This window comes from Perca flavescens, chromosome 4 (assembly GCF_004354835.1).
Source record: "Perca flavescens isolate YP-PL-M2 chromosome 4, PFLA_1.0, whole genome shotgun sequence".
Lineage (NCBI taxonomy): Eukaryota > Metazoa > Chordata > Actinopteri > Perciformes > Percidae > Perca > Perca flavescens.
Genome location: NC_041334.1, coordinates 10,008,182 through 10,033,175, shown reverse-complemented (window position 1 = coordinate 10,033,175; position 24,994 = coordinate 10,008,182). Strand labels below are relative to the sequence as shown.

General features: G+C 43.0%; 1 protein-coding gene across 8 annotated transcripts in view; it reads right to left on the bottom strand.

The window, feature by feature from the left end:
* Positions 1 to 10,862: 10,862 nt before the first annotated feature.
* The window catches only part of chd6 (chromodomain helicase DNA binding protein 6), a 145,356-nt gene continuing 131,224 nt past the window's right edge, over positions 10,863 to 24,994 (bottom strand). For all 8 annotated transcript variants that reach the window (XM_028577096.1, XM_028577097.1, XM_028577098.1 and 5 more), the window contains 10 exons: positions 23,529 to 23,777; positions 22,164 to 22,485; positions 20,038 to 21,513; positions 19,403 to 19,554; positions 18,280 to 18,546; positions 16,253 to 16,873; positions 15,807 to 16,046; positions 14,747 to 14,887; positions 14,501 to 14,605; positions 10,863 to 14,223 (listed from right to left, as the gene is read on the bottom strand). In XM_028577096.1, the coding sequence (XP_028432897.1) occupies positions 13,033 to 14,223; positions 14,501 to 14,605; positions 14,747 to 14,887; positions 15,807 to 16,046; positions 16,253 to 16,873; positions 18,280 to 18,546; positions 19,403 to 19,554; positions 20,038 to 21,513; positions 22,164 to 22,485; positions 23,529 to 23,777 (4,764 nt within the window). In that variant the 3' untranslated portion in view covers positions 10,863 to 13,032. The remainder of the gene's footprint in view (positions 14,224 to 14,500; positions 14,606 to 14,746; positions 14,888 to 15,806; positions 16,047 to 16,252; positions 16,874 to 18,279; positions 18,547 to 19,402; positions 19,555 to 20,037; positions 21,514 to 22,163; positions 22,486 to 23,528; positions 23,778 to 24,994) is intronic.

Sequence of the window (24,994 nt, the reverse complement as noted above, 5' to 3'; positions counted from 1 at the left end):
CCTGAGGGCGCATCAGTGTTTCTGTTCAGCCTGTACAATCTTTATTAACACACACACACACACACACACACACACACACACAGCCACTCACCACAATCTTGTTGAGAACAAATAAGTCGATAATACTTAGGCTATGTTCACACTTGGCGTCTTTTTTGACAAGAAAAAGTTGACTAGGGCGCTTTTGTGGTAAAAAAAACAAACAATTGGCAGCATTTTGGTTTCAAAAAGCAGCCAAGAGCATCTTTTGTTGCTATAACAACAGCTACTGTTAGAGTATCCTAGAGCGCTATGTGGAGCAGTGCTACTAACATTAGATAAAACAAAGGGGTGGAGCGAGCTAGAAAAAGAACAGAGAGAGAGCGCGGTGCTAACGTTAGATAAAACAAAGTGGTGGAGCGAGCTAGAGAGAACAGGGAGAGAGAGTGGTGCTAACGTTAGATGAAACAAAGTGGTGGAGCGAGCTAGAGAAAGAACCGAGAGAGAGAGAGAGAGAGAGAGAGAGAGAGAGAGAGAGAGAGAGAGAGAGAGAGAGAGAGAGCGAGAAAGCAGTGCTAACGTTAGATAAAACAAAGCGGTGGAGCGAGCTAGGGTAAGAACAGGGAGAGAGAGTGGTGTAACGTTAGATGAAACAAAGCGGTGGAGCAAGCTAGAGAAAGAACACCGTTTTTTTCATCTTCAAAGACACTCCGAGCTGCAGAAAAAAAAGTCGGCGGTGGCGTTTAAAAAAGCGCTCAGGACTTTTTTTAAAACACGGTGTACTCCATAGGTTTATAATGTAAAACAGACGCTGGCAGCTTAAAAAAAGACGCCAAGTGTGACCATAGCCTTACGTTGGGATGCATGTGACCAATAAGTCTAATTTCCCCTCCCAAGAAATGTTGCAACTTGGCGGTAGCCAATAAAACATCTGTCCCTTTGTGGATAAATCCAGCATTTGTATGCAATGACACAGTAGAGTTTTATTCAATTAGCAAATGTCTCTCTGACAGCAATTGAACATTTCTTGTGAATACCAAAGGTCAGACTCGCAAAGTGAAATTTTTGCATTTGCTAAAAACTCAAACAAGGTACCAAAAACAATCCTCCAAATACTCCCAGAAATTCCAGCAACTAGGAGATTAAAGGTGCCCTCTGGAGTTTTCTTGTAAACAAAGTTTCTGTTTGCATTCATTGTTTCTCACTTAAACACATCTGTGTGTCCTTAAGTCTAGGTCTAACAACAAGTCATTTCCTCTCTCGTCAAGACTTTGCGAAGCTGATATTTCTTAAAAGTTTGAAACCAGGGGCACGTTCAATCTCAAAACTGCGCGCACCTTTTTGCCACGGTTTCCGGGTTGAATGTCATGTTTCCTCGGAATGGTGTGAAACGGTGCTTTCAGGAATGGTTTTCTCTCGTTTGGCGTGTGTGTCGGAGACGTTACCCAATCATCAGCGACGTGCAGTGGTGGAATGTAATGGAGTACAAATTTAAAAGGATGGTTCGGAGTAATTTCACCCTAGGGTCCTTTGCACCATGACCTCAAGCCAAACACCCCCCCATAACCTTTTTTCCCTTGGTCTAACATTGGGCGAGTTAGCGCTATCAGCCTGAATGGCTTAGTGCAGGTGCTAATGGAACCAAAAGGTGTATATCGTAAATTACCCCACTAATAATGCCCGGAATGGTATCAAACTTTTACAAGTAGTTTCTATACTCATAAAACGAGGCATTGGAAAGTTTGTAAGTACAACAGGAGTTTATTTAAATAACACTTGCCTGCTGGCTTCTACTCTCCGCTACTTGCTAGCTAGCGCGCTGATTCTCCTCCATTAGTTGTAGCTCCTCGTCCGTGTATTCAGGCTTGAATAGGTACGGGTGACCTAAGAAACTGTGCCACTCATCGTCGCATTCGAATGCTAATCTCAAACTGTGCCTCTGGTGTGGTGTCACCTGCAGATGACTATTAGGTGCAGCAAATGCAGTATTTATATCTAATTCAAAAATAATGATTCAATAAAGAGGATAGGCTTCTGACGTGCAGTTAGTGAACCGTTTGTGAATGTGTCCCTTTTGGTATATGTTACCTGCTGTGTCCTGGGAGTCTTTTCCAAATCAGAGAGGGGCCCGGGTAGAAAAGTAAACTGAGAAAAGAAAAAGAAAAAAAGGTGACGAAAATAAGGAAAAATCACAACTTCATCACTTAGTAAACCTAAATACAGAGAAGCAGAGGCCTGTACTACGAATCAAGATCAACATGCCCTGGATTTATTTCAGTTACCCGGCTTCACCTAACCCTAACAACCGCGATCACGCATAACCCAAAATTGTCACAACGGTGGTTAACAACTAGTTCAATCAACACAGGGCTTCTCAATCCAGGGACGTGCACGTTCACATAAAAGAGGCAGTGTTTGCTCAGCATGACCAATCGCAAACATCTACCAGAGCCGCATATTTTACATAAGAAGAGCAAATTATAATTCTATATGAATATGGAGAACACAGACACGGTTTTACAGGCAAAACGCAATACAGCTTCCTAAAACAGGAGGAAAGCTGGCAAAGAAATAGCAGACGCTGTAAATACGTAAATCAACGCTTATCAATATCACTTCCTCATCAGTCAGGCACAACAAGATCTGACCATAATTACACTTGGGCTTTCCATAAACTGCTGTTGCTTTAGCCTGTTATTTCAGTTGCAACCCTCGCAGTGGTAAGTGATCGTGAGAGCAAAAAAAAATATAAAAACATAATTCAAACCGATGTGCGCATTGAAAATATTGAAGAAATAGCCTATACGTAATTCTCTCTGCTAACATCAGGGAATGTTAACGGGGTTGTCGGTCTCTAAATGTTTTAACTTTTCTGAGCACACCTCTGTCTCTCGGCGCACCGAGCTCCAACGGGTCTTCTAAGAACGGTGACGCCGTTATCAACCGAGTATTGATTGGTCAGTAGGCGGGGCTTTAACACCGGTTGATCTCTGATCTCCAACATAACTTGCTCCCAAGCAGGTTAGGCGTTTATCGTAAGTTATCACGGCGATGTAACCCGGTAACAAGTGATCCACCGTCGTGATACACAAAACCCTGGGTTGAACCTGAAGCTACCTCTGTAACCCCAAATCTTGCTTCGTAGAACAGGCCTCAGGTCAGTAAACTTTAAAAGTCATATTTTTAAATCTGGTCTCTGATTCATCTCAATAAAGTGTCACTTTTTTTCTGGATGCCTTTGTTTTTGAGGTAAAAATGCTGTAAATGCAGACAACATTGTTGCATATTGTTTTTCACAAACGTGGGTGTATTTTTAAAAAAAAAAAAAAAAAAAAAAAAAAAAAAAAAGAAGGAATTCTCCCACAGTTAAACATTTTTCAGGAAGTTCATCTTCACACTTTGGCTTTCAAATCACAATTCCAGTATTTAGTTGACATGTTTTTGACAATATAGACGGAGAAAATATATGCATTAAATGTTGTATTCACAACTCGCCAGCCTTATATTCAGCCTGTCTTATCCGATATTGCACAAGTACAGCTCCAGGAAAGAGCAGCATGACTGAAGATGTGGGGATTCATTGGCTAGCTTCTGTCGGTTGTATGTATTTATCAATATTTCTATGACTAAATGGAATTTTATTCCATAACATGAATGTACTGTATGTTCCAATAAATGTATATTTTGATGCTGCAGACATGGGACACTAATTTGCATATATCCACCATTTCTACTTGTGTTCAGTACAGAAGTTCTGCCTTCTGTAAATGTGTTGCATACATGAGACTACACTGCAGGTGAACAGGGAAAGCATTTTAACTAACAGATTTCACCATGAAACTTCCCCCAGTTCATTACTTACATTAGGAAAATTATTCTTCGTATTACAAGTTTTTTTTAAATTCTATGTTTAAATATGCAGACAATGCATTATCTTATTAAATATGCACTCGTTTCCAGAACAGAAACGTGAACATGGGATAAAAGCCAGGTTCAACATGTTCCGGTTGTTTCATTTTGTTGACATATTAGCGTCAAAGGTTTTTACAGAGGGGATTTTGGATATCGCTTTCCATCACTCCATAAATCAGAAAAAACTGTAAACAGCAAATCAATCGTCACCTCGTTTGTAGGACAGAAATGTTGTATGAATCCAGCTATGAATGATATATGAACAAAGCCCTCTGTAAAAACCTTCAGAATATAGATAGGGATGTATGTAAGTGCTACTCAAGTGGAGATTTCTGGCAACACAAAACGGCCTTTAAACATTTGCATTGTAAAATTCTACAATTCTTTATTAAAAACCACTATTTACAGACAGAATATTTAATCAAATCCTTAGCATCCTGTACCTTGTGTGTGTATATATATATATATATATATATATATATATATATATATATATATATATATATATATATATCTATCTATCTATGAGAATATACAGATAGGTTACATACACTAACATTTAAATAAGTATAGTATAATGTAAAGCAGGTCAAGTACACATTTAAATATCATAGAAAGGCTGTTTTACAACGGTTACACTCAACCTAAACGTCCTATCAAACACAACCTGAAAAACTATCAAAGAAACCCAGTTCCAAATGAATGCTTCTCCAGCAGATTTAGTCACTACTGTTTTAACTTTCAAGACCGTAGAATATGTACAGGTTGTAACTTTAAATCCCTTTTTAAATGTTTAGAAACCAGAGCGGCAGCAGCATCAGAGCAGAAGAGATCTGACAAAAATCAGATGTGGAAGATCATTCTGTGAAGAATGTGACCGGGTGTGTGGACATAAAGCATCTTAAGTAAATATTTTTCTCATTGAGATCAAGGAATACATTTCTGATGTATTATTATAGATTAAGACACCATACATTATATAACCTAGTTCAAATTAGCCCCACCTGCTGTAACCTTAAAGAGGAACTTCATTTTTTTTTTTTTTTTTCAACCTGGACACTACTTTCTAATGTCATTGTGTCTAAATTGGTCTGAAGAAGATCGCTGCAGTTGGCAGTGGCGGAACAAGTTGTAATGTAAGTTAATGGGCAACTGCGCATTTTTAATTACATCCACTAAAAGTGCTGTTTTTGCCATTGAAAGGCTCACATTGTTACTCCAAGTGTCTGACAACATTATGGAAAGGATCCATACAGAGACGGACCTTTTTGTTAAAGAGTAAGATTCTTTTTGTTTAACATGAAACAAAAGTATTCAGAGCCCCACCCGCCTTTTATAAGGTTTAGGTGCAGCACCCGAGCTGTTTGAGGCAGCACCTAAACCAAATGAATGTAACGAAAAGACTTTCCCCACATCTAATGATTGTAGTTGGACTTTTTTAGATTTAAGTTTTGTCTTTAAGCTTTTTTAATGTTATTTATTGATTATCTGCTTTTCTCTCTAGCTTTTCCAACGTTTTAGACACAGATATGGTGATAATAATGTTCCAAAATGATGTGACAAAGAGACGCAAAACTACAACAAAGAGATGCCACATGACCACAGAGACCCCAAAACAACCCCAAAGAAAACACAAATGACCAAATAGAGACACAACACGACTACAAAGAGACCCAAAAACCCACAAAGGGATACAAAATGTACAGGGAAACGGTTTGTTTTTTCAAATGAAAAACATTAAATTTTCTTGCGGAAGGAACGACTAAACCCTCCCGCCAAATATGCACAAACCCAGGGAAAACACTGGTATTATTTAAATGTCATGTTATTTAGTCTGGTGAGTTTGGCGATTAGGATTTCGGGGCGGTTTCTGGTTAGCCAAAAAGGATCTTACTCTTTAACAAAAAACCTCTGAAGGGATCCTTTCCATAATGTTGTCAGACACTTACAATAATAATCTGAGCCCGTCTGAGGCAAAAACAGAACTTTTAGAGGACGATGCACATTTGCTCAATAGGGTTACATTGCAGCCCGGTTCACAGTTGCCGGTTACAGCGTTCTCACTCAATACTGGACCAGTTTCAAAGATTTTTGATTCACATTAGTCACTTGTGAATCAAAAAGACCTTAGACACCAATGCATGGGGGAGGTTGAACCCCCCCCCCCAAAATTATCCTTTAAAATGATGCTTACACATTAATTAATAATTATAATTCAATAATATTATTCTGAAATGGGCCTGCACTTTGAGTTTTTTTGATGCTCATACTTTTGTACTTTTGCTCGAGTAAAATGTTGAATGCAGAACTTTAAAGGAGAATTTCTACATGGGTGTAGTGGTAGATTATAGTTCAATTAGTCTCGCTTTGTCAGACCTTCCTCCACGGCGCTGCGGAGGAGGGTCTGGCTAGTCCACACGGCATTCTTGGATGGGAGAAAAACGTACGTCAACACAAAGAAAGAGGAAGGTGACGGACATCCGGCCAAAAATTAGGGTCATCCGGCGGAATTTCCGGCGGCACCGGAGCAATCCCGGAAGTGGAACGTCATGGATATAGACTAGTTCAATAGCTGCACACACGATCAGTACAAGACGTTGCAAATGTGGTTATGAAATGTCTTCATATGGTACTTTCCCCTAACTGGGACACATGAAACAGGTTATGTGTTCACCGGTTGTGTAGGACAGTTTTCATTGCATCTTGGTTCTCTACCTGCTCAATCCTTCTCAGCGTTACAGGGCCGCTGCAGTCTTTCCCAGCATGCAATGTGCAGAGAACAACACAGTGAACGGGCTGCCAGACCACACCAGGGTCACCACAGTCGACAAACCTAAAATTCGACACAAAATTAAGAAATTACAGCGACAGCGATTCATCAAAATGAAAAAAAAATAAAATAAAAAAAATAAAAAATCTCCACAGAATGAAGGAATTACTCACCGGGGACAAAGGAAAGTTGAAAGTCATCTTTTATTGCACAATAAAAGATCACATATACCATGTCTCGACTCATGAGATTGGTCCACATGGGAATACAGAGAGCTATAGTTACAAATAAGAAAATAAAAACCCCACCGTATCACTTATGCAGTAATGACCAGGTTTCTGACGTCAGGAGCAGCCAGTTATTGTCTTTTCTCCGCTTTTTAGAATAACTTCCCTGTGGATTACATTGCACTTTGTTCAGTGATGCTAGTACTGTCAAATATGATTTACCTTGCCCTCTTTGTCATAGTTAGCCGGCTGGTTTTACAGACATGAATTAGGAGGAAGATGTGAAGTTCCCATTCCTTGATCAACTGTCCAAACCCTGCAATCATCTGATTCAAATCTTTGCTTTCCGGCCCTCTTACACAGTGGGTCGAACATCGATTTTTTGAATGTTTTGGTATTATTTTAGGTTACATGTTCGTGCTGCTGTTCTATAACAAATCAAGTGTTGAGAATGCTAGTTTCTCTTCTGCGTGCCTCTTAAAAACAAAACGGTTACAACAAGCTAAAAGCTAACTCTGGAAGAATTTATGAATGAAACAAGTGTTGCTATGACATGACATGGTTTGATTGCATTTTAAGAAACTAATTCTTGCTCATTTATCCGGGCAGCCACTTTGACACACACTCACGCTGCAGAAACGTCAGATAAAATGTTTGTCAGCTTAAGCGGGAAATACAAGAATTCTTTCAGAATTGGAAAGCCTTTATAGTGCGTTTGGATTTTCTCTGCGGCTATGAGAGTTCCAGACCCGGCTACATTCCCCTTTTTAGTTCTTTCAAATGATCTTTGTCCTATCACCACAACCAGCCTCCTTCTACAGGGAAGTCAAAAGTCACAAGGGTTCCAAATTAGGACCATTTACCAGCTAAATGCTGGTCAAATATGCAAGTGGCTGGTAGATTTGCTTCACTCACCGAAAAAGTTCATTTTTAACCTTGGCTACAAATCAGCGGACAAGGATTCATGGACCCAAATAAATGAAGGTCAGTCTTCAAACCGGAGACAACAGCAGCAGCATTAAAATGCAATCAAGAAGAGTGGGATGGCCGTGACGCAGGCGGCTGAAACCAAACGGCAGAACCAGCATGTGATGGTTTGGTTACCCACTATCTTCAAACTAGTCAGGCCAACAGCCAGCAAAAAGATGGTAATAAACATTACTTAGGCATGGTCATTTTAAAAGACCAAACTTTTTAGAACTGATTGAAAGGGAGAAAAAACATATTCAACAGGCCACGAAATCCAGCACCTGTCCTCTCATTTAGTTTTTATGGATGTAAATATTTGAACTCGGATGATTTTCCACCTGGATCTGAAGGACTTACAATCCAGTATTGATGATTTGAAAAAGAATACAGAGAAAAGTAAAAGAAATAAATAAAGCACCTGGAGCTAAAATTGTGTAAATCTGGGCCTGCTTTCTTATTCAGATATTCAGTTTCTGAAGCGGGCAGATGTCTGATGGAGACACTGATAGTTTTCAATCATCTTCTCTGGAAATGTAGTCAGAATTTTTTTTTTTTTATCATTTGGATCAGCTGCATCCTGGGTCCAGGGTTTCAGCCCAATAATCCCAGAGAGGGATTTTAGATTATATTATTGGATTATCATCATATGGCCCATATAGCTCAGTGCCCCTAACTTTGTTGGGAAAATAAACAGGAGGTATTCTGGGGACCTTTTACCATGTCATTACATTTCAAACACAGAATAGCAGGTTGACAAGGGCTGCCAAAAGAAAAGCAGAGGGTAAAGCCTCCATGTGAACCAAAATGCTTTCGTCTTTCAGGAGACGTTCAGGAGTAACAAAAAAACCCAGCCATTAATCAGTCATGAGACTACGATGTAAAGACGAGAACTATACAATAAATACATCATTTATGATAAGAGAAAAACGTTTACAACATATTGAGGTGACCGTTATGGAGAACATTTCAGTTTAGCAAAAAAAAAAAGATTTCAATGAAAAGAAAGAACACTGTTAAAGAAGGCATGGTGTGACACGAACGGACAATACAACCTCCGACTGCTGTCACACACCGCACCTACCAGTTTGTTTCAAGCTTTTACACAGGAACAAGCCAGTGACAGGAAATGGTGTGCATACATGGGCTGTGGAATTAAAAGTTGTTTTTTCAGATGCTCTAGCTGTGGTACGCGACAACTGGTTTCCGCTTCTGATTATTTATTTTTTTTCCAAGGAATCTTAGCAAACACACAAGAGCAATCAAAATACTTGAGTTGGACATATACGGTGTGTGCATTACCGTCCTAGACGGGCTAGATACCAAACAGAAGGCCTCGTGCAGTGAGACAATAATGGTATGGGATTAAACAGCCATCCTTGAAGGGAAATTCTGGTATTGCACAAACCGCGTCTCATTCCCAAAACATTTTATTCTACAACTTTGTTGTAGAGATTTGAGAAACTGCAACCCATTCTCACTCTCAACTAGGAGTGTAACATACATCTAGATCAATATAACGATTCAATCCTCAGCGATCCAATACTATCGATACAAAGCGAAAATATGGATACATATCGTCATCTTTAAGATGCACCTGTATTTTGAAAATGTCCCACTTTATATTTATTCTTTTTAATATAAAGAGTAGTTTGTTTTTTAATCAAAGTGTCGGGAAGAGCTTCGTAAGGATTTTTTCAAAACATTTTAGTTGCTTTTTGTAAATGTATATAAATGTAACGGATTGTGTTTAAGGGGCTTATGTATCGTCTCGTATGGTCGCAGTCTGCTGAACTGAATCAAATCAAAATTGTATCCTGGAAGAGATTGTGATATCAGTAAATATTGTATTGTTGTCCTAAGAATCCCTACTCCTAACTCGTCATCAACGTGGAAAAAAACCGCGGAAACTGAACACTGGTAAGACTGCTGTTGATCAGGGTGGAGCATGAACCTCCTACAGCTTTCCAAACTCCACACACATGATGTCAAACACAGGTAAGTAAGAGTTTTGCAATCCTTACTCACTACAGCTGACATTCTGCTGGATTATTCCAAAGCTCTACAACAGAGTTGTTGAGTAAAATGTTATCATGACTCATAATGCTGGGAAATAATCCAGAATTCCCCTTCAACAAGTAGCACGGCATCATCTGCGTATAGTGAAATCAAACAAAGAGTTACATTTTCACTATCTTGAGGATGATGTCACTACAGAAACGTGATGTCAACATCGTATGCAAGTGAAGCCCACAAAAAGAGAAAGTATTTTAAGTCATGTTAGAGGCAAGGGTAAGAAAACAAGTCCCTTTTTTGTTAACTCTCCATTTGTGCTTTGAGGGATGACTGATTGACTTTTCGGGAATTAACGTAGTGATTTGGACAGCGGTACCTTTGCATTACTGTTGGATTTTGAAGATAATGCACATCACCAACGGCCGTGTATACATACAAGGCAAAGGACAAACTGAACACAAACACAATAACATGTCCCTATATGGAGATGTAACAGAAACATCTATACAAAACATACTTGCTAAATAAGGCATTTTTACTTTGAATAATACATAATGAAACTAAAAGAGAAAAGAATGTCATATTTGGTGAAAGTTTGGCAAAGCAAAATAAAAGTATAATAAATTATATGTAGCCACAAAGGTGTGACAAGGCAACAACTATGTTTTTGTTCGCCCCCCCCCCCCAACAAGAAATGTGACCTGTAAGCACGAGACAGAAGTCGAAACACAGCTCCACGACAAAACGTGTGCGCATGCATGCACACAGACACGCGCTCGCTCCCGCCATCACGCACACTCCCAGGCACACATGAAGGAAATACAAGACCGTACAGAAACAGGTTAACATTCACAAAAAGACATTGTGCAAAAATTATGTTTTCATGTATGAAAACAAAACAAAAGTGAAGTCCAACATCATTAACGGAAACATTTGACTTATAACCCCTCAAAATACAGACCCTGTTCTGAAAAGACTGAATAAAAACCAGCAACTTGCATCCATTTAATGTACAGTACAGTCTGTTTAATACCGAAAACACGGGGACTAAACTCAATGCAAAAATCCCCCTTGCATCTGTCAAGTATTTTCTTTTTTCCCAAATGGAGAACAAACGAATGCCGGAAGAAATAAATGGTGCATTTAAAGAAAGAAAAAAAACCCAGCAATATACAGTGATAGATTTACATATTTAGAAACTCTTAGTATGAACGGCTATTAAAACTAATCCGAGGAAAAGAAATGAGACAAAGAGCAACGACGAGGCACTCAACCCTCCTCTTCCCGTTTTATCTGTAAGAACAGACTATTCCCTTTCGCTGGACAGATGGTCAACGACGTGCGGATAATACCTCTCTGAACACAGAATCAAAACGTGAGGAGAAGACAGTAGGGCCACACAGAAAGGGCCATGATGCTACAAGGTACATGATTGGATCCATTTTGCAGCAGTCATTTAATACTACTCCTGATGAGCCACTGTTTTATTGATTGGCTGTAAGTTAAATTTATCTGGGACTCAGATTTAAAAAACTAAAACACAACCTCTTCTCCTCTTTTCTCCCACAATCCCTCCACCCTTGTGTTTGCAGTACAGGATACAATCAAATCTGCCTCCTACCGCCCCCTGGTGGCCCCGAAAGAGCTCTTGAATTTCTGTCTTTCATTTCCTCTGACTAGGCCTGAACACTTGAGGGGCAATCTCTCAAAGGGACTTTGCGTCTGAGTTTAAACAAAACATCTTTAACATGATCTAAAAAGTATAGAAACAAATCAATCTCATGATTGTTCTCTGCTTTTATCAATAAAAGCAAAAGGTGGAGTTCTTCTGGCTGTGAGTATCTGTTGCACTCAATGTTTTCCTGTTCTCGAAATCTGGATTGTTACTATAGTGTGAAGAGTAAAGGACCTTTTAACTCTTGGAACTTCCTTCAAAAAAGAAGTTATAGCAGCAATGGCATAGTATTGATAATAATAGTTTGTAATAGTAGAAAAAAAAAACATGAATGACAGGATTTAAAACGTGGGGGGTTGGCAGACAATGCTATCTTACAATTAAGATACAACATTCATGCCTGGGATTTCTTCACCTCACTTGTACTGTGACTTTTTGGACCTTCTAGTCAATGTCACTTGTAAATTGTAGTCAATTTTCTCAATTTTAGTAAAAAACTAACCAACAAATGTATTTATTTTTTCTGATTCGGCAGCTTTCTTAAATGTACTTTTATTCTCTGAGTCACATCAAGACGACTTAAGAGATATTCAAAAGGGCTACCCTTTGAAATAAATTTGGGCTGCTGTGCATTTTCGTATAGCTCTCGCATGTTAGGTTTATGTGTATCAGTGTTTTCCCTTAGTATTGAGGAGAAAGAGGTGTTGTAGTGTCACATGTATCTGGAAATGTTGGTTACCAACATACACTTTCGCCTGCAAGGTTTTTGAACATTGCACAGAGATAATCCGCCCCGCCCCCCCAAAAAAAATATCACTCAGTTTAGTGGAGCGTGGCAAAAGTCAAACATAACAAGACAGTAATCCGGCTCGGGTTTGGACCTCAAACATAAACGTATATAAACTGTTGTGAGAAATTTGACCAACTTTAGAGAACCAAACTCGTGACAGCTGAGCCACACAACCCTGCGTTGTCATCCTCTAGTCCGCGCAAAAACACACCAGTCCAGAACTTTGCAAACACACCACCTCGGATCACTTTTAGCTTATGACCGAATCATTACTGCCAACGCTGCTCCTTGGTTAGCACAGCTTGCCTGCAGAGTGTGTGTGTGTGTGCGTGTTTGTGTGCGTGTTCCTATTGAGTGTCCCTCCCGACTCAGTCTCGATGCAGAATGAAGGGGGAGAATACACAGAAGAACATTTCTTACACTGGTTGGTTTTTTTTTTTTTTTTTTTTTTGTATACAAGGAGGGAGTGGACAGGGTGGGTGGGGTCTTGGTATAGAAACAGAACTAAGTTGAATATAATCATCATCATCATCATCGTTATCGTTAGTCATCATCATAATAAAAGTCTTTACATGGACATTGACTGACAGACACGGCACAAACTTTACACTGTTGCTCAGTCGAGAGAGGAGCGGCGAGGGAGGCTGGAGGAGGGGCGGAGCAGGAAGTGGTCATCTCTCTGCAGTTTTCTCCTCCTCTACGCTTCCTCTCCCTCCGCCTGTCTCTGCTCCTCAGCGTCCCGCTTCTCCTCCTCTGTTGCCCCTCCCTCGTTGTCCTTCAATCTCTCCTCCGCTGCCGCTCCCTCGGCAGGGTTACGGGAGTCCGGTTCCTGGGGCTCCGCGGGACCGTCCTCTTCGGTCGCACCCGGGCCTGGGTCTGGAGCTGAGGTAGAGGGAGGGGCGGAGGTAGACGAGGAGCTGGCGTTTGCCTTGACTGTACTTTCTCGCTCCTCTCCCTTTCCCGCCGCCTTCTCCCTCTCCTCCTCTTTCTCCCTCTTCTTCCTCCTCTTGGGGCTGCCCGGGGAGCCGTCGCCTGGGCCGGGAGGCATGGCGGGCAGCGCCATGATGCCGCCGTGGGGCAGGAACATGTGCGGGTACAGCAGGCCGTGGGACATGCCCGGGATCAGGAAGGGGTTGAAGGTGAGATGGCTGCCGGTGCCGGCTCCGAGGTGCGCGGCGCCGACGTGGGCTCTGCTGGTGGAGGTAATGACGGCCGCCGCCGCCTCCGCCGCTCTTTTGTTGGCTTCTGCTGCTCCTTTCTCCTCCGGGGCTGGCTCCTTTTCTCCTCCGCCGGAGCCGGAGAAGGCGGCGGCGGCGGCGCTCTCTCTCTCAGCGGGCGTGGTGGACGAGGGGCTGGCCGCGTCGGACGTCGAAGGCGCCGTCGTCGTGGTGACCTTTGCGGCGGACAGTGACGACGAAGAGGAGGAGGAGGAGCTGGGGTGAGGAGGAGGAGGGGGAGGCGTGTGCGCCATCATTGCGCCAACGCTGAACAAGGCATGTTGTGGGATCCCAGCCCCATGCGGGTGCGGGATGCCGTGCAGCATCATGGGTAACATACTCAACCCGTTTTTGGCGTCTTCCCCGGCGGCTCCGCCCGCTTGGACGGCTGCGGAGAAACCGTGTGGGAATCCAGCAGCCATGATGCCGGAGATGGGAATCCCAGGAATAGCACCCCGGAGGTTCTGCATGGCCACCATGGAGTCCATGCTGCCGATTAACCCGCCGTTCATGAAGAGCGGGGGGCCGAGGCCGGCTGAGGCAGAGTCGGAGACGGACAGCAGGGGCTTGGGCATCTCGCTGCGAGGCCGGCGTCCGCGGCGGCGAGAGCCCGGGTCTCTGTTGACGGGTTCCGTCAGGATCCGAGAGAACTTCCCCTCGGGGAGGAAACCCTGCAGGGGAGGGAGAGGAAGAGGTTAACGCTCATGGAGCTAGTAGATTACATAACAGTGACTGAAGAGTACAGAAAAGGGATGGACCTAACGTGACTTTGAGGACATTTGAAGAAACATACGACAGTAGTATAAATGGGAAGAAGAAAGTTAGAAATGGAGTCCAAAAATGCAATAATTTTTCAAAAAGGACGATTAAAACCATCATTTATTGTTCATGTTCACAATTCTGCATGTTATTAATGCCCGCAGCAGGAAGTAAACTTGTTATACTCACAGAGTGTTTGACCACATCAGCCCAGTCTGGAGCTACATAGTACTCTGAGTTGGCATCCAGCCACCGGGAGAGCTCCTTTATGGCCGGAGCCATAGCACCACCAAGCTGCAAGGCAGAAAAACACTGATTCAGATTTTCCTGCTTTCTCAACTCCATGGCAGCCTGTATTACTAGTGTTTACTTTTTCCCATGACTGAACTGTGTGTGTGTGGGTGTGGTGTGGTGTGTTTTTTTTTTTTTTTCTACCCTGCGTCCGGTGCCTCGGTGCACAACAGGAACCCTCTCCTCCCCCGTCAGAGAGTTGATATCCAGCTTGGTCGGGTCTTTACAGCGATGTCTCCTCTGCTTGGGACGCTCCACAAAACCATGTAACAGACCTGCTCCAGACTGCAGACAGGAAGGCAAGGGACAGGACGGAGGAAGGAGGAAGTAAGAGAGAAACAATTACACGCATGTCCCCAAAAAAAGCAGCTCAAAACAAATAATGTAGGAAATGTTAAACAGATACTATAAAAATAATAAAAAAATAAATAAACATGGATTCTATTATTTTACTTTTTTGGCCACCAGTCCAATAGCCACACAGGCTTTTTACCAGCCAATGTTTTCTTTTCACCTTATTAAAATAAAATACAGGAAATGCATGAGCATTGTTCATGAACTTGTTAAGAATACACATGTAAATGCTGTCAAGTTATTAACGAAATCCACCTAATTAATGACAGAATATTATATATATATATATATATATATATATATATTTATTATCTTTTTATTGATTGATTTTTTTAGCTCAAATCCAAGGAAATGGCAGACTTGGTTGAAATGTGAAAGACCAACAGTGTCAAAATAACAACTAATGAAGCACTCAATTGTCAAAGACTACCCGCCAATGTGACAGTTTAACCCGCCAATGGCAAAATTCACCCACATTTGGTAACCGGAGTGTTAATTTCAGGCCCTGTGTGTAGCTGTACATGACGTTCCGCTGGTTTGCGGTCACCAACAGCATAACGCCACAGAAATGGACACACGTGATGATGACATCATGAGAAAACCACAACACCTTGCTGATAAAAACGGATTATACATCCAAATATATCAGACTAGGGCTGCACGATATATCGGTTTTTTTATCGTCATTGCAATATCAACTGGCGCAACAAACACATGATGAAAGGCTAAGACATATCTCAAAAGACACTCAAGAGATAAGTTGAATGAAAATATCAGTAGAAAACTGCACTCTAAAATGTAACTGTCACTTTTTTTTTTTTTTTCTTCAGTGGTGCATTTTTACACTCACATGAGCGAACGTGGGGAGATCCATGCTGTAGCCCGGATTCTGTCTCAGCCACTCGATCAGACCTTTGCTGGCCGCCTCTCGGTCGATGGCCACGATCTCTGGCTGAGGAGGCGTCTGGGTGGGGGTGGGGGTGGAGGAGGAGGACGGCGTGGGGGGGCCAGCGGGGCGCTCGGAAGGAGACGGGGACGGTGAGGAGGTGGAGGAGGAGACGGAGGAGTGGCTGATCACCTCCAATCGGCCCTGCGTTTGGAAAGACACACACAGACACAGACACACGTTTTAAAGTTTGGAAAACCCGATTAGGGCAAAGGACATACCTCTCTTATCCAATCTCTTTTATTTAACCTTTTCCCCCAAAATGCCCGAGCTGCGGATTCTACCTTTCACAGTGCAGCACACACAACAATCAGAACTTGCGCTACGCCTTTCCTCCTCCCTACACCCACCTGTGTCTCTGGGAGGTGCAGTCCTCTGCTCTTGGTGAACTCAGAGTACAGTGCTTCCACGTTTCTCCTCCTCCCTCTCCTCCTCCTCAGTGAGTCATCTCCCCTCAGGCTTCCGTTAACTATTTGGCCCGTAACAGGATGGATGAGCCCTGCCTGCAGTATCCCAGCCATGTCCATACCCACAGAGCCTTGCAGCGGCGCGGTGATGGGGGGCGGCGGCGGAGGCGGCAGCTTGTGACAGCTGCCGGCGCCGTGGTGGCCGACCGCTTCTCCCGTCCCGGCGCCACTGGTGGTGCTTATTTCTGCGGACGCCTTGGTCAGATCTATGGCCGTTTCTTGCCAGCCGTTGATCAACATGGCGGCTCCTGTGCGGTGAGAGGGCGGCGCCACCACCGGAGTAGCGCCACTGGAGCTCGTGGCGGCGGCGGCGTGGCATGCCGATTTCCCAGCTAAAACCTTGGCGGCGGCTGCAGCGGCAGCGGCTTCGTAGTCAAATGACCGCCGACCCCCCGCTCGTTTGAGCTCGGGGAGGTACGGAGGAGCCACGAGCCTCTCCTGTAAGAGAGGCAAGGAGTTGAGGCGCCAAGCTCCGCGCCCACATGCGCCGCCCCGCGACATGTACTGCCAAAGTGGACAGAGTGGGTGAGGGGTAGACAAGAATGGGGAGAGAGACGATGGCTTTGTTAAACATACATATGGACTGAGACACAACACAGTGGTGGCTGTCAACCAGACCTGGGTGTAATAAATAAATAAATAAATAAATAAATAAATAAATAAATAAATAAATAAACCAATAAACCACGAGCCCTACACTTCAACAGATGTTCCAAAATGTGTTTACGCTCTCCTCTCGGGAAAGCTGCTTCAGGCTTTCAAAGCTGATCTTGCCTGGTTTGTTTACCTCTGAGAGCATGAGATATGGAGTGAAAATAAATCGCTCTCAACCCATCTGTTCCCTGGTATCTACGGAGGGGAACGTTTTGGGAACAATGCCCTACAGGTAATTGGTCAGACTACAAATTGGGTCAATTGATCCCTTTAATATTGGTACATGTGTCTTGTACATATAAGCCTGTTAAACAATTGTTTACAATAGGACTACCTGCCCAAGTCTGATATCAACATGTATAATATCAACAGTACACATTACAGTGACAGGGAACTGTACAAAGAAGCAACAAAGTAATGGTGTGGACTAGAGGTGCCCAGTGCTACCTGAAAAACCTGCTCTACATTTGACAATAAAGTATTTTGTATTCGGACTGGGGATAGACCGATTATCGGCCCTGGCGGATTATCTGCATCGGCATTATTTATTTGCCTGATAACCGATAAAATTAATGAATTAAAAAGTGCTTTACTTTGGCTCGTCTACAGCTCTGTGTCAGTCAACACTGAGTCTGACTTAATGTCCCGCCCACAACACTATCTGACTATCTTTTACTGGGTATTGATGTTCAAAGTTTTTTCATTTATTAAATAAGTGCTTAAAGCATCAAAACAAAGTTTTGTGTTGGAGTTTGTAACGATCCAATCTTAAATTTGACAAATATCGGTTATCAGTTTGATTAACTACTAATAATTGGTATAATAATAAGGTAAAAGCCAGCATCAATCGATCCCTTATTCTGACTAAACAGAGATAGATATTTCATGTGTGAGCTATGAATCTAACAAGGATACATAACATTTTAATCTATCAGGATACCCGATAAGAAACAAAAATTATGTGTGATTTTTTTTTGGACTTAAAAAACAATACTCGGGATAATACTCTACTTGGGAGCACAGAAAAGACAATTAAAAGTGATGATGCACTTTTTGCAGAGTCCTTGTAAGTCCGTTAGCTATCAGAAGTCTGTTAGCACTATTAGCATCGGTAGCCGAGCAAACTGGACACCACCTGAATGAACCATGGCATGAGATAGTGGAGATACATGTGGACGGATGATAGATGCAAAGATATGTACAACAAAAGGGAGTTTTTCATTCATACATTCGGTGGGTCATAGAGATGTTCTCACCTTAGGTAGTCTTGTGAGAGGGGGAGGGATGGAGAAGCCCAGGCCGAGGTTGGTCTGCTGAGCCCTGGTCTGGCCTGGGACCGAGCTGGAGGCCGTGGTGGGGAGAAAGCTGGCCCGGTGGTGCTGCTGCTGCTGGGCTAAACTGTTGGCCAGGCAAGAGTTGGCCACCAGGGAGCCGGGCGAGTCGTACTGCTCACTTGACGAAGGCCACTTCCCCTTCAGGATGGCGTGGCAGATGCTGTCCAGGCGGTTGATGATAACCCGGTCCTACAGGGAGCCAGACAAGAGCACAGGACTGAATTTATGGCAGGAAGATGAAATCAGAGTTTCCACTATATATGTATATACATGCTTTATTTAAGAAAAGTACTAATAGCACACTGAAAAAAGTCAAAGTCCTGCATTGAAAATGTTAGTATCATCAGGAAAATGTACTTAAAGTATTACAAGTAAAAGTACTCATAGCAGAAAAATCCTCCCATTTTAGAAACTGGAAACGATCCAACCAGTTGTGTGTTTAATGGTCTAATCATTTCAGCTGGACCTGTAGGCCGTTATATTTTTGGGTAGTTTAATTTATAATAAAACATCAGATTTTATAAACTACATGTGTTTTGTGTGCAAAAAATCCTGATTTGTAAAGTAACTAGTAACTAAAGCTGTCAGATGAATGTAGTGGAGTAAAAAGTTCAATATTTCTCTCTGAAATGTAGCGCAGTAGAAGTAGAAAGTGGCATAACACAAAAAAGACTCAAGTACAGTACCTCAACATTTGCACTTAAGTACAGTACTTGAATAAATGTACTTAGTTACATCCCACCACTGCCATATATCTGGTCCAAAGACTGAAATAGAACTCTTTCTGTGAGAAAAAGGCCATGATATCCTAGAATGTATTTGTAAGACATATGATGCTTTTGAGGAACCATTGCAAATAAAGCAAACTGTTGCTAAAAAAGGAACACCACGCTGCATTCACTAACGAAACGTTACTGTTGACAACTTTTTTCCAGCTGTTCCAGCATTGTCTGTTCATAAAAAAATAAAAAGGTTTTGTTGCATAGATTGGAGGATACATTTAATAGTTAACAGACATTTTAGACACATAATGACATCACAGTACCTTGGGCCACTCAGAAAACGAGTACAGTGCTTTCTCCTGCAGCAGCTGGGCGATGGTGGGCTCCCGGGTGTCATGGAGGCTGTCGGGGATCTCACACATGGAAATAGGAGCTGCAAACCTGGGGCTGCCCGGGTAACCTTCCACCACGGCCACTGGAGGGGGAGGGGGACAGGTTGGAGCTCAACAATATGCCTTGTTTTTTTGGTTTTTTTTTAAATAGCATTGCATTTTAATTCAGTCCTAACAAACACAACAACATTGTGACAACAACAATGCAAACGTCAGTACACTACGCTTCATGTGGTTTGCAAATAATGGTAGGCCTGCACGATATGAGGAAAATATCTAATTGCGATTATTTTAATTGATATGATTTGCGATATTGGAGGGAATGATAATTTTTGTATCATTATTCTCATTTTCATTGAAAAATATTAAGGTACTTTTTTTTTTGCGAGGATCGGTCCCAAACAAAGATTTTTTTCTTCAGTCCGTAGGATAGGATTTGTAGGCTGGAACATGCAGCAGCACCACAATATTAAATTCAGAATGGTTTGACACATATTTTGCCTTTAACAAATATTGCCCCGATTCTAAAAAACTTTCTTTCTTTTGCCAGGTCTGAGTGTTCTCACCTGGTGTAGATGGCCTCTCCTCCTTCACGGGGCCTTTCCCCCCCAGACTCTCCGAGGCGTCCAGCAGCCCGTCTGCCTGCTCCAGCTTCGGGGTCAGGACGGTGCTGTCTGCCTCCAGCAGCTCTCGCTTGGCCTCGGCCTTGATCTGGGGTAGAGCTGTAAACTCCAGGTGCTCCGGCTTGGCCTGGGGTTTGATCTCCGAGCTGTCTGGGTAGGTCGGGAACTCCAGAGCCTCTGGCTTGGCTTCGGGCTTGATGGAAGAGGTGTCGGGGAAGGCCGTCAACCTTAAATCCTCTGGCTCGGCCTCAGTCTTCAGCTTAGCTCCGTCTGTATACGCAGCGAACTGGAGAGCTACTGGTTTCGCTTCAGATTTGATTTGGGCGCCTTCTGAGTAGGCGGCGAACTGGAGGACTTCGGGTTTACGGTCCAAGCTCTCAGGCTTCACGGGAAGGCTTAGATCTTCGGCTTTAGTCTCCGGCGTTTCTGGTTTGACAGGATAGTCTAACTGCTCGGCTTTGGTCACCACGTTTTCCGACTTCACGCAGTAGGAAAGGAATTTTCCATGTTTGAGTTTGGAGCTGTCAGGGTAGACATCGACAGCCGTCTCCGTCTTGGTCTCCTCTACCTTGACTGGCAGCTCCAGTTGCTGTGGTTTCTTCTCACCACCCCGGTCTGATAGCAGAGAAAATTTAAGATCAGACGGCTTCGTGTCAATACTGTTTGCAGGTAGAGTCGGGGCAATTTTGATTTCATTTTGCTCGAGCAGATTGTCTTTGCTGTCCGGATGAAGGGAGAATGTCAGGACTCGATTCTTGCAGTCCCTGCTGCCGTATGGCAAGTTCAGATCTTCAACTGTACCTTCGTAGTTGGCCTGATCCATGGAGACTTCCGTTTTGACTCCGGCGCCGCCGCTCGTTGCGGTGCTTTCATCAGACTTTGATGCGACTGTGGGGGATGAGACAGACGCAGTAGGGCAGGAGGGTTGGGCGTATTCCGAGTAAACGCTCTGCAGCACCATGTCGTCGGGTTTGACGTTGAATTGGCTCGCTGTCATTTCATCGCCGGGTCCAACCACTGTGACATCCATAAGAGAAACGTGATCAATCTGCCCTTCAGAGATCTCGTCCACTTGATCTGCCAGATCTGCGCACTCCGCTGGTCCGTCCTCTCCAGCTGCGCTGCCCATCAACGTTTCAGTGTCAAGAGAGTTTTCCTCCACCGTCTGATACAGGATCAACCCGCCCACTTCCTCTCCAGGCTCTTCAATAGACTCAGGACACGCGAAGCTACCCTCCTGTCCCAGCTTCCCGAGATACGGATGCACGTCTCGCGGCAACTCCACTTTATGCTCTGCCTGGTCGAAGCTCTCCTGAAGGTCTTGTTCGTCCTGTTCTCCGAGGCCCGGCTCTGGCACGATCCCGTCCAGCTGCGGCACTTCCATGGGTGGATCCATGACTCCCAAACCTCGGTCTGCGCCTGTGAGGATAAGATTATGGAAATGTACTGATTTACATCCAATTTACATTGTGTACAACAAAACAAAAATCATACAAACAATCACACTAATTCTACAAAAGAAATATCTAATTGTGATCTTTTTTTTTTTTTTAAGATTATTTTTTGGGGCTTTTTTATGGCCTTTAATCAACAGGACAGCTTGAAGAGAGGAAAGGGGAGAGAGAGGGGGGACGACATGCAGCAAAGGGCCACGGACTCAGCCTACATGGGGCGCACACTCTACTGGGTGAGCTAGAGGTCGCCCCTTATTGCGATTATTTCGACTGATATTGCGATATGATTCACGATATTAGAGGGAATGATCATTTTTGTATCATTATTCTCACTTTCTTTAGTCTATAGGAAAGGATTTGTAGGCCGGGACATCTCTGCAGCACCACAATACTTCATTCAGAATGGTTGGACACATATTTTGCCTATAACAAAAAAGTTTATAGGCACTGCCCCCCTGCCCCCCCCAATTTGGACATCGCACTAGTTTATACTGCGATTGTGACACGACGGTGATTAATTGTGCAGCCCTACTATCTGCCGCCCCTTACAGCCATTTAAGTAAAAGGAATTAGTTTTGGGATCCATTGTAAACACTAGCAGTATTTTTGACATACCTTGGTCTGCATCACACTCCTCCCCTACCAGACAGTGATCGCTCTGTTTTTCCAAGTTGTGCTCCATGGCGGCCCTGGACAAGTCTTCCACTTCTTCTTCCTCCTTGTCATCAAACTCAAACCCTACGCCTACTTCCTGGCCTTCTCCTCCCTCCACGGCATTGGCCAGGCTCTCGGCGACGTCAGAGTGGCCCAGCCTATCCTGCGGCTCGTGGCCAGTGATGCCAGACAAAGAGAGGGGAGGAGGGGGGACGTAGGGAGGAGGGGGGCTCGCCGACAGGTCCGTTTGATCTGCGCTGGGTTCCTCGCTCACGCCAATGTCCTGAATACAGAAAACAAAAGGGTCTTGAGTTATTGTTTTAAAAAAAATGCTAGTTACAAAGGGTTAACACATTGTAATTAAAAACAAACAAAATACATGTTTTCCTTTGTATGTATGAAGACTTTAGTTTAATGTAAATGATACCAGTGGAACGTGACTTATCCCATTGATCGTCAGTGTGATTATTTTAAATGTGATTTTGCATAAATTTGAAATATATATATTGGAAAAAATATTAGTCTTAAAATAACAGACTTGCTCAGTTCACCATGGTCTTCTTTTAACAGCTGGTGTTTTCTCTCATTAGTTAAACATTTCCATAACGTTAACAGCCAGAGAGAGCCAAAGGCCTCAGTGTTCGGCAAAAAGCCATTCAAACATGTTTATTACAGTTCTTTTGAAGCAGTCCTGGCCCAGACACACGTTAGTCTCAGTTGAAGTACAACCCATTCATTTCATTTCTTCACCGAAAGGACAGTTTGATCTGTTTTGAAAAGCTGCCTGAATATCCTGATACATTAGTTATCTTTGAAGACGAACCTGTTTTCTCAGTACATCCACTTTACTTTTTTACTATCAATTCAACACTTAAGTAATGAATTTCATAGAACCACTGGCTTGTTTGTCCATTGCCTGTCCCACTGAAAACATCACTATAGGGACGTTTATTTCAGATCTGATGTGATTAACTCTGCAAGTTACTAATGTTACCCTGATGGCACCATGATACAAAAACCAAACTTAAAGTAGAGCTGTAACAATTCAAAATTTTACTGTACAATTTATTGTCTCAGAAATAATTGCGATTGACAACATAATTGTAAAAAAAATATATTTTTTTTTACAATTATGTTTACATATATTTTACAATATATGTATTTATTTTTCAAACAAATGAAGTTTTGAATGACTACCAGGATACATCTTTTGCTTATATCCCTGTTATGTGACCCAGATAATGTAATAATCGGTTAATCAAAGAAACGGCAATTATGTAAACATATTGCGATCAGACAATTATGTAGTAATTGTTACAGGCCTACCTTGAAGAGCATATAACTTGAGGACAGCGGCTCCACAGAATCTCCTGCAGACGGGTGGGAGGGGGAGGATGAGGGTGGAAGGCCCAGACACTCCTCCAGAGTTCCCCCTTCTTCCCCTCCCCGGTCTCCCCCCTGGGCCTCCTCGTCCTCCAGGAAGCCGGTCTCCAGAGTGGGAGGACCCAGGATGGGATCCGATTCATTGAACATGTGGTGAGCTGGACTGGAGTGGTCCGTGCCGTCCCAGGGAGCCTGCAGGGGCAAAGGGGACGGATGCATGAAAGATGATGACGTGGATTTGTCGTCATTTCCTCACATATCACAGACTAAACCAGGGGTAGGCCACCTGCAGCTCCACAGTTTACAGACTAAACCAGTGGCTCCCTGTGGCTTTGACAAAAAGTTAAATGGAAATGTTAAATTGTTATTTTTTTAACTTTTTAAATTTAAAAGGTGCCCTGCCACACATTTTTTTAAATACGTTAGGTCCATATGAGTTTGTGTTATGTGGTGAATGTGAAAATGAACTGCTACTTCCTTGGTCAGCTCTAGCCACTGAAAAGAAAGAAGCGGAGAAATCAGGCCAATTACAAAAGCTGGTCAGTCTGACGTAGTGTTGCCTGAGCTCCTTACTAGTCATAAGCACGCCCAGTTGCACCGGGTAAAGGATGCTGATAGCAAGGCTCTCATTGGCCAGCTGTTAGCCAATCAGAGTCAAGCAGCTTAGCTCACTGAATAGTAATGAGAACTGGCACAAATCTTCCTGCAGGCTTTCTATACCACGCTAGAATGGCTTGAAACAAGGTAACCAAGGCATTTTTTCCACAAAAAAAATGTTACAGAGTCCATGGTAGAACTTCAGACATTACTACCAAGTAATAAAATACGTGTGGCAGGGTACCTTTAATTTATTATTGTTGCAGGCCTAAAGGGATTCTTACATTCTCCACTTAGGCTACATAACAAATTCAGTCAACTAAAATGTGCGTCATAGCCTACGTACAGCCAGGCACCTTATCCTCTAAAAAATGTAGTTTCCATAGACTAGTTATGGGTACAAAACCCCCCCCAAAAAAAGAAAAGTCTTGACAGAAAATGAAGACATGAATAGTGCGTAGACAGATTAATTTGCTTTAACCACCAAAGCTAATGGCTTACCGCTCTGCATGATCTGCAGCGAAGAACTGGCAAACATCAAAAAAATGTATTATAAAAGACATTTCCAGAACAAGCAGATCAAACACTGCATCTGCTTAAAGTACTCAGCTGGGTATGAGAGAAAGAGAGAATTTCAGAAGCGGACCAGAGCGAATGTACTTTTAAGAATTGGATCAAATCTCCAAACCCCACTACTGTTGCTGCTAGTTTGTAAATTGTGATTGTTCAGAGAATTAAAGAGATGCCTCTCCGCAAAGACCATCAAAGACAGGGCCATAAAAACCGCAACAAACATCACCATATTAATAAAT